Below are 15349 nucleotides of genomic sequence, written 5' to 3' on the forward strand. Positions count from 1 at the left end.
AGCGGCTGATATGTTTAAAAACCATGAAATTTGTAATACTTAATTTAGATGTTTTTTTCCTGTGAACAACAACAGTATACGTTCAGTCCATTGAGAGCGTTTATAGTCCCTTTTCTCAAAGCGGGCACATCTCATTTCATTATGTCACCTTTTTTCTAGGCCATATCTGTCTCCTTCGAAGGAACTCACCGTATAAGTTTGTTTTTGCGGAATATCAATTTTAAACGTCTTATTTTCTCAAAAAGGAGTCATTTTCATTTTCCTCATAATATTAGCTTGCCAATGATATGATGTTGTTTTTGCAATAGACCTGCCCTTTAACACAAATCTTATCCCAAGGTAGGTATTATTAGAACAACAGAAACTAAAAGTAAAATATAAAGCATTGAAGACTATAGCAAGCCAATACGTTGGTTCACGTGAAATGCATTATGGTCCGTCATCCAAAAACAACACTTTGCCGTATTACATTGGTAACGATTGAAAATCACTCTTATAATACGTTTGTTAATTATTACTTAACTAATGTTTTTATTTTTTCATTTTGTTGCAGGTTCTGAGCTATTCTGCCAATCAGCAGAAACTTCAAATCCATTGTCATTTTTCCAAGATAAAAATGAGATCCCAACTGGAAGTCACTAGCCGGCACCGTACACCTATCTAACTCCCAATTGCAATTATCTGTTTAAAAGGGTCATTTATTTTGTTTTATACTCATTCCAATATGTCTGATCCATCAAACTCTAAGAGCAGTTGCTCACCTCTTGATGATCCTCCAAAGTGTTGGTTACTATGTGGAAAGCCAGTAAGCCAAGGGGATTCGACTGACTCAATTTCTGATACCAAAAATCTAAATGGATGGATACATTAATTTGGTATGGTTTATACAGGGGTGCCGTGGGCCTTTTATTTAAAATGAATGTTATTTGACTATTTCAAGTACAAGGATGTTGCAACAAGCTAAAACGAGAAAGTCTACATGCATTCAGTCTGACTCGAGTCCGAGACTCCATTAGTTGATCTTCCTCCAGTACATACACCAAAACGTCTGTGCTCAACTACAGGAGCTATCCATGACAAGAATGAATGAAGTTTGCCCTAAATCGTGTGAGATGAAGTACATCAATGCATATCAGGATTATATTTGTGATAACTTATTGATTCCCAATGTATTCTTTAGTCTTTCAAGTTTGTTCTTAACAAAGTTATATAATTGGTACTCCAGGTCCAATTTTGTCATCATTATTGCACGGACTTTCTTAGTAGGGAGTGGTCCTTTGTGAGATTTGGTCACAGTTGTTGTGTTATCTGGCAAAGCAATGTAAACAAAGATAAACATAATTATACTGAGCACAAAAAGTATCGCTACACTTAACACAAAAGAAATATGTTATAGACACTAAACCCAGATTATCAAATAAAGCAGTCATTAGATGGAAAACTTTGTTCTGCGTATTTTTACCTCATTCGCCACGAGAGTCTGTTTTTTGTGACAGTTTCGTGATCTACTAACTAAAGTGTGTTTTTTTTTGGGTTTTTTCAATTACTACTGGAAATGGGTCAACTGAAATATCTGAACTACATTATCTGAACGTCTGTTCTTCAAAGTTTAGATAAGCGTGTGCAAACATGTTGACGTATATGAAAAACTATGGAATTTTGAGGGCACATCATAAACTCCTCAACAAAAGTTTTGAAAGTTTTTTCAAGCATCTATATCTCATATTATTTGTGACATGTTCATATCGTGTGTCATATCAATTTATTTACCTTTACAATGATACAACATTTGAAACAATCACCTTTTTGTACGGCTGACTACACGTCTCAAACAGAATGTGCCAAAATCGTCGGCTGTATTCCATAGTGCACGTCTATTTTGACCCGTAATAAACTTTTTAGGCTGCGTCTTAAATGCAGCGCCTCAAGCGGTGACCTGTTTTTAATTTAAAATCGTAGCGGCTCTGTCATTGGTTATTATCAAACAAAGCTATCACCTCAATTCTATACAAACCACGATTAGGGGCACACTTAGAAACTTGCTTGACAAAACTTCGAAATTCTTTTGATATGGTAATCTACAGAAGATCTTATCTGATAACACATAGGCCTACATGATTCTACTATACTATGTTAAATTTTATAAGACGGATTCAATTATTATTTCTTCTTCACGAAAGAAAAAGAAAATTATCTGAATTAAAATTCTGACGGGGTTCGCACCCACAACCTCCGGTTTCACAGTCGAGCGCTTACACAACTGCGCTAGCAGTTCTGTCAGAAATGATTTTGTTCATTAGCTCTTATTGATTACGAAATTAAGCGCGTATACACTTGAAATGCTATTACCGCACTTGTCTCTTTATAGCCTACTGAATCTCCAATCAATAATGAACCTTGCCTCTGACTATGCGGTTCCTATGCTTATCAGTAAAAAAATTTCGGAAGTGGCAAATGCATTATACTCACGGTGGGAAGGGCACTTAACACAAATGACCATACGGGTATGCTCCCCGGAAAGACCCCCTTTTTGGATTTCGTAGCTCCGAAAGACCCCCTATATTTGACCAAAATAGAACTCCGAAAGACCCTTGATTTTGATAAATAAATATTTAGCTCTAAAAGACCCCCAAATTGTTCATTCCTCATATTTCTGGGATTTTCAAGCAACAAGCCAAGAAAGACCCTTGATTTTGACGTCCCCATATTTTACTTGTTCGCAGCTCCAAAAGACCCCTTTTACTGGTACGCCCGCATCTCCCAAAGAACCACCACCTAAACATTCCGGGGGAACATACCCACCAAATATTGTTAATGTACCTAGGCTACTGCTGACATTTTAATTAACATTGAATTATAACAATATAGGCCCACTATTGACTTGGTGATAGTAATACTAGTAAATTCAGTACTTATAATATATCAACGAAAATAATAGTCAATCTTTCTAATATTAATAATACAGATGATATTAATATATAAAGAGTTTTGTTGCAAAAGCCCTTTATACATCTACTTTTTGACTTTTTGAGAAAAACAGCTTTTTCAAAAATTGTTCAATTATTACTAGTTCGATTTGATTCATTTTGGTTTTGAATAAAGTGTTGATAAATAGAAACTAAAAGAATAGGTTTGGTACAATTTTCAAGCCTTCCTATTTATTTTATTATTTCGTTTATATCGTGCCTTTTGTGGATGTAAGGGCTTTTGCAACAAAATTAATTTACCCTTTTCTAGAAACCATCTTTGCAATCAAATTCGAACCCATATTTTGCACTACTTTATGTAACTTGACTAATGTTTTCAAGAGAAAATTGACATATCTCATTTACTTTTATTAAATTCGGCAAAATGGCATTTTTTTAGTATTTCCGAAGCTACAACTTTTGTTAATCAAAACGATTTTTTTCAAACATAGTGACCCAAAGACAGTTTCTTTTTGGTTTTAATACTAGGTAAAGATTATCATGGCTAGGCCTATACATCAAAATATTTTAACATGCCAAAAATATTCCCCTTTATATGCCTACCATTTGAATTTAGGCCTATCCTGACATGTTTCTACATCACATTCGCAATATCGAAACGGTGCAAATACCTATACCTGTGCCAATATTGGCTCCCCCTATAATTCAACACCCTGGGATAAGTATTGAATCACATCACCCCCTCCCCTGCACCTCATCTTGGTGCGGCACTCTTATGGCCCGGGTCTTTTGGTGACAGATCGAATGGAACAATAGGGTGTCTTCGGGTGACAGAGCATGTGCTCGTAAAAAATATAGGGTCTGTGGGTGACAGCGACGCTGAAAAGGGGGGTCTTAACAATCCTACATACTAGTACGCGACACCTCCAAAGTGGGAGTGTCCCCCCGAATCAGTCTGACTAAACTTCTTTGATTGATGCAACGACCGGCCGTGACCCAAGTTATGTAATCACTTCGATGTCGAATAAACAAAATACAACACTGTATTGTATATGTATAAACCTATATAAGGGACGCACCATTAGATATCAAGGTGGGGGGGCTTGGTAGTATTTTGGAAAAGAAGTTGTCACGCCATCTGATAAAAAAAATTGCTTCACCTCAGAGCCCCAAAAAAAAAAAAAAAACAACATTGCACCACCTCGGACCTGAAAAAAAATTTGGTGGCAAGGGTGCTCCAGTTTTCATCAAGTATATTAATTTTATTTTAGCTTCAAACTGGCAAGTATTTTGTTCGCATTTGTTTGTGAAAGGTTATTCTGTGAGTTCCACTTCAAAGATTTTCCCCAGAGTCCATGCCACGTGATGATGGGAGCCATATGTGGGGTCAGTGGATGGATCAGAGTTTGGTTTTGGTGAGATATCCTCACATGAACCTATATTTTGAAGAAAATAATCACAAGACATGGATCTCCTTTGAAAACATTCATGAAAAAAAACATGCTAAAACTCACCATTTGAACCAGAAGCGTGTACCGGTACTAACCAGCGGGGGCAGAGTGCTCCCTGAAAAGAGTGCCCGCATAACAAAAAATGAAAGAAATCAGGAAGGCATAGGAAAAGAAAGGGCAAGGAGCCTGTTTCCCACCAAAATTACCCCGATCACGCACCAAAATGAATGTAAAATACCAAATTGACATTTTGGCCCGGTTTTTGGAGGCTCGAAAACTTAACAGTTTATATGTATAGGCCCTACAGTCTCGCTAAAAAAACCCAGTGTATGTACATATCGCATTAATAATACCGGTTCAAATTGATGATTATTTTTGTATTTTCCCCAAAACCTTTATTTTTCCCCTCTGATCACGAAAGCTGACTACGCTCCTGATATGAACTCATTTTAACATAAGAAGAACGTTTTTCGTGCTACGCGAAATTTAGGTGCTACAAAATGTAAACTGTTTGCTTCATCGAGGCGCTAAAAATTGCTTCCCCGAGGTAGGCCTACTAAAAATTGTCACGACTCAGCCCCCCCCCCCACCTTGATATCAAATGGTGCGTCCCTATATTGTACCATACCTGCCATGTATGCATGCATGCAGGGACCGTCTTTAAAATAAATTATATCAAGTTGGCAAGTTACTATTTTTGGTGAATATTTTGTATTGAACCATGATCTTTCTGACATAAACATTCAGAGAACACCTCAAGGAAATTATGAAATGTCCCATATATATCTTTACTTTAAAGTCGAAGCTGCAAGATAGCCTGAATAAAATTTAAATTTGCCGGCCAAAAATGTGATATTTTTGAACTTTTTCTTGACCACTTTCATGGAAACAAAAACTTACAAGAAACCTCGGTAAAACTGACGATTTACAAGGAATTTCAAGTCTCAAAAGAAAATCTATCCGTGTTATTTTGCACACAAAATAGTTCTTGTCTCAAAAATCCAAAAGAAGAATGTGTTTTATCTGTACTTTTTATAATAAAGCTTCGGGACTTTAGGTCTCGAATTTCGTACCACGACAAAAGAAGTACAGTACATACATCTGACACAAAGCACATCCTTTTGGCCTGATATGGAAACGTAATCAGAAGGTAGCTATTGTATTCTAACAATAAGATCGGGGTCAAATAGCTTACAAAAGGCTCCTCCGATTTATAGTGATCTACAATCAATCGGCAAGCTGCGAGTTATTGATTTTTAATCAATCACGTATTGCACTCCCCAACGGTAACAGAAGGGTTTAGCCCAGGTTGAAATCTCATCTCCTCCCAGTCGTCATAAGCGAATTATAAGTATGAATTGAAACCCTCTAGAAGTGACCAAAGTATACCGCACATGGCGCTATTTATAAACCTGAAAGATTTCTAGCACAGGTCGAATGCGAAAAAGACGGATGTGAGTGGCGTATAGTGATTTTTGGTCATTTTGTTGAAAATTGGCACATATGTTTTTAATGATGTTCTCTTTCATTTTTCTAAGTCTCATCAGTCAAAGTTAACTAATTAATTAGTAATTAATAAATTAAATGTGGTGTATAGTTACAAAGTAAAATTTTGTGTTTTCCATAGTGGCGTATCGACCATACGCCACTTTTTATACACATTTTATAATTAATATGAAATATCGGCAAAAAATTAAAAAACATTGTATGTCATAGTGGCGTACACCTCGCTACATGTCAAGTGACGTGTCGGACCTATACTAAGGAATGAAGCCGACGAAAAGTAACGCCATAGGGATTACACGGCGAACGAGGTGGCGTAAGGTTAACGTTAGGTTAGGGTATTGCGTTTTGCGTGTTTTCCATAGTGACGTATAGTTTTGTGCTTTTTGTTTTCAGTTTGGCAACAATATTATGTAATTTATTTCTTTTGAAAAATATATAAAAATTAAATCTATTTTGTTTATACTACGGAAATTTCACATCATTTACAAAATATAATGAATGTCTGATTTACACAACTCGATTTTAAATTGGCATTTCTCCAAACCCTATTTTCTCGAAAAGTTGTTTATTCGCGGCGTCCCACTATACGCCACTATGAAATACAGCCGACGAAATGACCATTATTCTGTGCGTGCAGCAAGCTGCAATCAAACATCTTCACAATTTGGGACCTATTGCAATCCTCCACGATGACAACGCTCGTCCCCAGAGAGCCAGGGTCAGTGGCAGATCCAGAAGGCCCGAACTCAATATGCAAAACTTGAGACGCGCAATTACTATAAAGCATGCATGGATCGATGAAGTCAGTATGGAGTCCGTCTTAATACTGACTTCGGTGGTAAAATGTGACGGGCCCGCAGTAATTTTCACATGCTTTTAGGACAAGAATCCGCCTTCAAGCAATGCCTAAAATAACCGCAGGCCAGCCTATATGTGATCATCCAGCACAACTGAGCCCTGAAGTCGCCAATCATCATTTTTGAGATATTCAATCAAAATATTCTGCTTGAAATTAGCTTTAAAATGATGTATATCATGTCTATAGTACTTAACATTTAAGTAGTGAAAAATCAATAAAGCAGTCAATAAATCCTTTGTTTTCTATTGTTTATTGTTAAGTTCAATGGAGCATATCTCAATGGTGGCACTGGTGACATCCGGGCTCAGTTGTGGAGGATGGTCACATATATTACAGGACCTATTTCCGATCGTCACGACTGCGTTTTTTTTAGGCATGGGCCAACTCAATTACGTGCAATTTAACCTTTTCTCTCCTCATTTCCTCCCTTTTCTCTTCTCTTTTTCTCCTTTTCTCCCTTTTTCTTCTCTTCTCTCCTTTCCTATTTTTTTGGGAGGAAGGATGGGGGGATGTGGGGGCATGTTTTGGTGTTTATTAAGAAGCCTGTTTCTTCCAAATGCGATATTGAATCCTCTTGAAATGGCCAGAATGTATAGTTTATAGCTTGTCATCACATAATCTTTAACAAGAATTGGTGAATCTTACTCATCATCTTAGTGCTGCATTTTGATGAGGCGGTCTTGTCTATAATCACTGAAAATGATGGGTACCAATCATTTTGATACAGCCTGTAGAGCAATTGAAGGGGCTAAATTGTAGAAAAATTATGAAAATGTAAAAAACGGCCGCGAATCGGCCAATGTGTCGCGCTTGCGCAACGCACGGGGTGTCTGAGGAGGGATGTGTCCCCTGAGAAGTGATTTTTTTTTACAAAATGAAGACCTACTTGATGCCATTTTGGCACTATTATTGTGTAAAGTTTTAGTTGGAAAAAGCCGACAATTTGTGGAATGACGGCCCAATATTAAAGCAATTCGTGTTCAAGTTTTTACTGTTAGGCCTATAGGCCTATTGTATAAATTATTGCTTTAAATGAAGTGTCGGGTGTCTAAAGCAGAAAATGGCAACTTTTCTATGCATACGCAGGGGGAAGTCTGAGGGGAATGTTCCCCCCTGAGAATTTGGAAAAAAGTGCAAAATGAAAGCCCAATTGAATTAATGAAGGCATTTGGTGGACATATGAAATTATTGTACGTGTGTCCAAAAGAGAAAAGAAAACGGGCACTTGTTTATTCATACGTGATGGAGGGTGTCTGCTCAGAAGTTTGAAATTTTTGGTAAATGATGGTCCAAATTAAAGGCATTTGGTACATCATTTTTCACTTGTTTATCCATACGCATGGGGGTGTCTGAGGATGGGGATGTTCCCCCCTCATACATGTCATAATTTAGAAAATGTTGCCAAATGAAGGACCAAATTGAAGCCATTTGATACATCACTTTGCCATAAGCATGAGGGGGGGGGGGGGTCTGAAATTGGAAAATTTTGACAAATGAAGGTCCAAATTGAAGCTATTTTGTGTATCATTTTTAAGTTGTTAATCCATAAGCAGGGGGTGTCTGATGGGGGAAGTTCCCCCTGGAAAGTTGGACAATTTTACCAAATGAAGGTCCAAGTTGAAGCCGTTTGGTGCATCACTTTTTACTTATTTATCCATAAGCAGGGGTGTATGAGGGCAGATTTTTGCCCCTCAGAGGTTGGACTATTTTGCCAAATGAAGGTCCAAATTGAAGCCATTTGGTGCATCATTTTTTACTTGTTTATCCACAAGCAGGGGTGTATGAGGGGGATGTTCCCTCATAATGAAGGTCCAAATCGATGCTATTTTGTGCATCATTTTTTTTGTTTATTCATACACAGGGGTCGTCTGAGGGGTGATGTTCCCCCAGTGGGTAACTAGACATTTTCATGGGGGGGCATAATAAATGAGGGGCAGGCATCGTTCATGCTGTTTGGGTTTGTAAGCGTCGCACTGGCCGAAACGGGGGGGGGATGTCTGAGGAGTCTTGGGATCTGCTTGAAATGTGTGTCCCCGGAACAGTGGTGTAGAATTCTTTTTGACATGGGAGGGATGGGGTTGGAAATATTGTCTTGAAGTATAGTGAAGCCAGCGCCTTTTGGCGACAACAGAAGTTTACGGTTCAAATGCGTGCGAAGCGCGAGAAAATTTTTGGCATATTGAAGCTAAACTGGTGACATATGGTACAAAAGTGGAATAAATCGCGCGAAGCCCGCCAAAATTGGGTTTTTTAGGATAAAATGACCAAATAATTTATGAGGTTAATTAATAAGTCTCAGAAGTAGGCCTACTTTACCTTTTTCATTGGGGGGAGGGGCAAGCAGGGGCAGCTCCCGCCCCCTGCCCCGCTAGTTACACCACTGCTTTCCCCCCCAGAAGTTGGAAAAAATTGCCAAATGAAGTTCCAAATTGAAGCCATTTGGTGCATCATTTTTCACTTGTTTATCCATACGCAGGGGGTGCCTGAGTGGGAATATTCCCCCTGATAAGTTGAATAAATTTGCCAAATGAAGGTTCAACTTGAAGCCATTTGGTGCATAATTTTGGTGCATCATTTCTACGCTATTATCATTGCTTACGTGAGTGGGGGAGGCCATTTGATATTGTTTTCCCCATCCAAAAAATGTAAAGAGGACATGTACCCTGTCCACCGGGATTGACACCCGTGTGGCATGGTCTAGAAAATTCAGAATTTTGGCGCGGCGCTGACAAATTTAGATTTTGCCGCTTGCATCATGGAAGGGGCTCAAAATACACCAATGATGCACTGATTCCAACACGGACGGCACGTTCCTTTTTTGACTCCCTTAGTTTTAATGATTAAAGCATAATAATTATTTTTGTTGAAGTTTTTGTCGAAAATTTATTTTTTTACTGCTTGAAAGGGGCTCAAAAACCATCGAAGGGGCACTGTATTTGGTCATGCGTTATTTGGGTTTTTTTACTCCCTGAATTTTGACGGATGTAAAACAAAGTTTCATAATGATTAGTTTTGTTGAAATTCAGATTTTGAAGAGGCGCCGAATCCAACGCAGGGCATGCAGGGCGGCAAGTTTCCCGTTGACTCCCTTAGTTACGCCTATGGTCAATGGCGTTGATTTTCCTCTCCTTCTCCCCACTTTTCTCACTGAAAGCCACCATATCATGCGGATTTCTCTCCTTCATCTGCTTTATTTCTGGTTATAAGCCATCTTCCTTGTATGTGCCGCCCAATAAGCCACCTTACTTTAATGTGCCGCCACACAAGCTACCCTTCTTCTATGTGTCACAGTGTAGGCCCATAGTTACACAGTGTGATATACCGTGTTTGACTCCCTCTTTTCTCCTGGTTAAAAGTCACGATGTGCCGCCATTTATAGGTGACTGACAAGCGTTTTTCTGTCCTCCCTCCCTCTACTTTTGTCCATCATGCAGTTATTGTTGCCTACATGTATGCACACAACACAGGGGCACTCACAATAGGCAATTGACCCCTACTGGTAGCGCTGGGTTGAATATATAGGAGATGAACTAGTTAGCGTCATATATCAAAAGCTATAATTTTAGTACTTGCTCTATGTTTCAATTACTTATTCTTTTCAAAATATCTGATTTTTCAACCCGGAACAAGCTTTAATAACGGGGGACCATACATTTATATGCGAAAGAAATCCTACCATCTATATCCAAACTCCCGTGTTATTCCAATGCACATTTTGTTTCAACGGGCCGCACTGGCTTGGTCGCATTTGTAACAAGCCGCCCTCTTTGTGATAGGTCACCCTGTAGGCATATTATAGTTATAACGCTTGTTGTACTTTTCCACCCCCTCTTTTCGCTTGGTTACAAGTTTACCATGTGCCGCCCTTTATGGGTGACTGACACGCGCTCTCCTTGTATGTGTCGTCCCATTAGCCGCCCTCCTTGTATGTGCCACCCTCTAGGCCTAATAGCGCTCTCTCTCCCCTATTATTGCCTGATTACACGCCACCCTACTAAAATGTCCCGCCCTTTATAGGTGATAAGCGTAATTTCTTTCTTCTTTATCATTTTTTCTTTCCTTCTTTTTCTTGTTTTCTCTTTCCTTCTTTTTTCCTTTTCTTTTCTTTTCTTTTCATTTCTCTTTTTTTTCCGCCCCCTTTTTTTTTATACCCCGGGGGGCTGGCGCCCCCAAAGCCCCCCCCCCCTAAAAATACGCGCATGAGGGTAGTCAACGACTACCTACAGAAAAATTTTGTTTTAAATATCGCGATATAATACACATTTTATGGCAAACTATTAAAATTTTATATTTTAGAATGTTTATATTTAACAGTCCTCAAAGTAAACTTTACAAATCTAATGATATGTGCTTTTTAGATCTTTTGGGGAAAATTTAATGTATATCTTCAATACGAAAGGTCAAAATTTTCAAAGGATGGACAGCTTTTCCTTCCAGTTTCATACACTTTATGTACTTAATTCACAAACAAGATAAGAGGCTTACACATCATACATTTGAACATAGAAACATTACATTACAAACTAGCGCACGAGATCAAATTAATGATGCTTAATCGTTATTCTTAATATATAAATATACAGGAGAAAGAAGAAATTACGGTACTCATAGTTATTTTACTTTACCGGGACGTTTGCGCGCGGAGCGCCCGAAACTGCAATTTTTAATCCTGAAATGGGCCGAAATGAAGGTAACTGTGGACTATTTTGATATCTTAAAAGAAAGGGATAATTATACAGAAGATAAACCTCACAAATTTGGTTAATTTTGTCCTGGTATTTTGGCGGTCTGTGCGCCGCAATTAGTTATAGTGACAACATTTCAGGGCGTCTGTCGGACGGGTGGTTAGAAAAATAATACGTCCGAAGACAAAATAGCTATTCTCGGACTATTTTACATGTTGAACCATATTATTATTCGTAACCAATTGGAAAATGTTATTATAATATATTCATTTGGGGATTCAAAGCTATTCTTATGATTTTTTTTTGTTTGTAAACAAAAATAGGCTACCCAACGACCACCCAAAGAATACTTGAATGCCTATTGGCTTACCTGTGGTTGGATTCATAAACTCTGCCACAAGCCCGTGAAACAAATCAGGAGCTAATCGTTCTAAAAGCATGACTGTAGACTCAAAATCTTCCATGATACCAACAAGTAAATACTCTTTGTTTATATGCTTCTTAGCTTGCTCCAATGACCATTCTGATGGTTGACTATAAGAAAGGTGCAAAGGTTACAGATTATTTAAGATTCATGACAACAGGTTGACGCAGGTAGCCACACGCATGGGCGTCAATTGGGGGGGCGTGTTCCCACACCTTTCGGCATAATTACCCATTGTTTGTTCTTTTCAGCCACTTTTTGACAATTTAGGCAGATTGTACCCTCCCCCCTTCCCCCTCCCTTTTCAAGCCGGATTGGCGATTATGGCCACACGTTTTGTATACACGTTAAGATTACCTATTCTAATGTAGAAAATATTATGTCATCGCGCCTTTTTATGTTACTAAAAGTAGGCCTATATTGTTTCCACTGAAAAGCATACGTACCTGCAATTTGGATGAATACCGCAGAAATATGAAATTTGAGTAGAAACTTTCCCTGGTGATACACATGCATTAAGTTCTTGTAAAACGCACTCATCGAAAGTCTGTTTCAGTGGATGGAAAATATAATTGTAAGGGGTAGTTGTTATAAACACGACAATAATTCTTAAGGCAAAATTGGTTGGTTGGCAGTAGCTATTTTTGCTAGCCGCCTAAAAATGCAATTAAAATAACATGAAATAACATGTTTCACCACTTCCTTTACAGTAATTGACCAAATACCTGGCAGAATTGTTTTTGGAATCGTCTGATTGCTTTGAAGCAAGTGGAATGTCCCCTAAGATCTCCTGATCGTACGCCTCTGGATTTCTGCTTGTGGGGCTATCTGAAATCAAAGGTTTTCACAAGTCCTCCAGCAGACGTTGATGAAATCCAGAGACATATAACTTAAGTGCATAAAGTTGATATCCTCAGGCAGGACAGACTTCTGATAATACGTGGTGCAAACGCCATGTTGAGGAGGGCTGAAATCTGCCATGTGAAAGACTAAGAATGACAATTACTGTAAATAAAGCGAACATACATGTGATGTTCATAGTGCTTTGATGTTAATTGACTTTGCGCAACTGGATTTTTACTTGGCTCACAAAATAGCTACAGAGTCCTTATTAATGGTAACACGCATGTGATTTTACACTTGTAGGAGGACAAGATGTTTTTTCAGCAATCAACTATAGCATTTTGATCAAATGGTGGGATTTTTCAAACTCTTTACTTGATTTGTTACAGTGAGAGGCTCTGAAATGAATAAGAAATGTGAATTTCAAAAAATTCGTTAACTTTTAGCATGCGATTTAGTACAGCAACTCACTCACACGTTACTGTTCCACAACACTGTATTTAGTTATATTTATAGGGCTTTTTGCCTAAATTTGATTTTCCCCACATTTTTGGTACTTTGATCATGTATACCATCAACGCTTGCGCATATTTCTATTTTTATTGCAACAATTTCTATTGTCCTGACTGTGATCCTCTCATTCCATACCAATTCTCGCGATTCACAATACAATGCGCCGCTAACGGTTGTTCTTGCTAGTCTAATTTTTGACCTTCAGGGTCGATATTGTCTTCCTAGCCGCCATTGGATTTTACGCGAGTGTGATAATAATAATGCGGAAGACAGCTCCACGAAGGATTCCGTGTGATCAATAGTGTACATTCGCGTGTAAGTTACACTGTAACATAATTATATTGACATTTTTCGCTGTAATTTCGCTGCCATGGTGAATTATCACAATCAGATTGCATCAACTAGGCCAGTTGCAGCCGAACCTGGTGCAGACCTATCCGCACTTTGATTGTAACATCTACCGATTACCTGTGCATCTTCCCAAATTCCATTGTGTGAATGACATGTTGATGTGTTGTATTCGTATTACGCGCGCAATTTGGATGTCGATATTTTCCCATGATGCACTGCGTATTTTGCCCTTTCCCCAGCTACCGCTGGAGGCGCATCGTATTCTGAATTAACAAAATAATGATATTTTGTTTGTTTCATTTTGGAGATAATTTTGATTCTTGCTTCTACCTTATGTGCTCGTCTCTCACGATTTTCACACCATTTGTGCTTGTCGTTAAGGTCTATTTTTGATGAATTTCAAAGACTTTTCCTTTCCACATCTGTTAATGGATACATTTTGTTCTTTCACAATTATCAAGTGAACATACTCAGATTACCTTATACCAAAAAATAAGTCTTGCAAACTGCTTTGGTACTTTTGCTTCTTTTTATTACACGTTCCTTAAATATTCAATTAATAACTGTTGTATGTTTTGAAAGACAAAGGTCATCAAAGTCATGCTTGAGCGGAGATAAATAATAGTTTCGGGAACATATTGACTGTCCCTCGTACCAGTCAGATTTTCTTACAATATTATTAAATTTAAGCATTTCTAAGCCTCTATATAATTAATTCTGTATTTTTATGATTTTGTTAAAAATATGTGTACAGATCTTTTGATTCACCCTGTTGAATATTAACCTGTGCGTGATGATCCTAACACCTTCAGGACTGTATGTTGTATTAATGCAGATCAAGTCAATCAGGGGCCACGCCCGGCAATGGTTTGCAACAGTGATTAAAAAATTAATTTGTACATAAATAAATCGCATTTATTTATTTGTGTATATACTCAGAATGTTTCGAAGAATTTAATATTAACTCTGTTTAAATGACAAAATATCAGCCGTACCATATTAAAATGTTCAGGGCGGATCCTAGCATTCAGTTGCTTTAAATGTCTGTCAGGAATTTGCCCATCTCCAAATCGTATAAAGTAGTACGTAGATACCATTCTTGCCAGCGGATCTCGTATAATACTGATATAAACTGGGTGTTTTGATCTAATAAGAAAAACAACAAAAACCAACAACAAAAAACACAACATTTTGTTATACATTGTAAAGGGAGGTGCAAGAATTATTCTATTTAAGTTTGGCAGAATCCCAAAAAGTGATTACGCCCCTTTATTAAAAGCAATATGCATTGGGTATGGATGGCTTTAGCGTAGTGTACGCGATGGATGTGGTATTAAATAAAAGGCACTAAATTTAATGCCCACGTGACCCATGGGCGCCGCCATACCAAGGCCACCAAGTGATCAGTACATGTGCTACAATGCTAAGAGATAGGAATTTTCCAGACAAATACCATCAAAATTGCTGAAAATTTAATATGCAAAATAATTATACATGGGGGGATTCTGTTTTTAGTATGTTTTCAAGAACTTAATTTTGAAAGTTTTGATCGACGGAAAAAAAGTTATCGACGGAAACTCTTACAATAATCTAAAGTTGCAAAAAAATGACAAATTTGCTAGAAAATTTGGACATGTATCCCGCGTTTCCAATTGAAATACACAGGAAGACCACCCGCTGTGTCAAAGGTCTTTTTTCCAGACATCCTGTCTAGACGCTGTAATGTCGGCGCCCATCTGGTCACGTGGGCATTAAATTAAATGCCTTTATTTAAATGCCCTAAGACGACT

The 15349-nt window shown here is 38.0% G+C and overlaps 1 protein-coding gene across 1 annotated transcript in view; it reads right to left on the reverse strand.

Moving 5' to 3' along the window:
• Positions 1-1101: 1101 nt before the first annotated feature.
• LOC140135555 (uronyl 2-sulfotransferase-like) overlaps positions 1102-15349 on the reverse strand; it is a 35820-nt gene continuing 21572 nt past the window's right edge. The window contains exons 5-8 of the mRNA XM_072157097.1: positions 14555-14705; positions 12299-12399; positions 11799-11962; positions 1102-1308 (exon numbers count right to left, since the gene is read on the reverse strand). Of these exons, the coding sequence (XP_072013198.1) occupies positions 1139-1308; positions 11799-11962; positions 12299-12399; positions 14555-14705 (586 nt within the window). The 3' untranslated portion in view covers positions 1102-1138. The remainder of the gene's footprint in view (positions 1309-11798; positions 11963-12298; positions 12400-14554; positions 14706-15349) is intronic.

This window comes from Amphiura filiformis, chromosome 2 (assembly GCF_039555335.1).
Source record: "Amphiura filiformis chromosome 2, Afil_fr2py, whole genome shotgun sequence".
NCBI lineage: Eukaryota > Metazoa > Echinodermata > Ophiuroidea > Amphilepidida > Amphiuridae > Amphiura > Amphiura filiformis.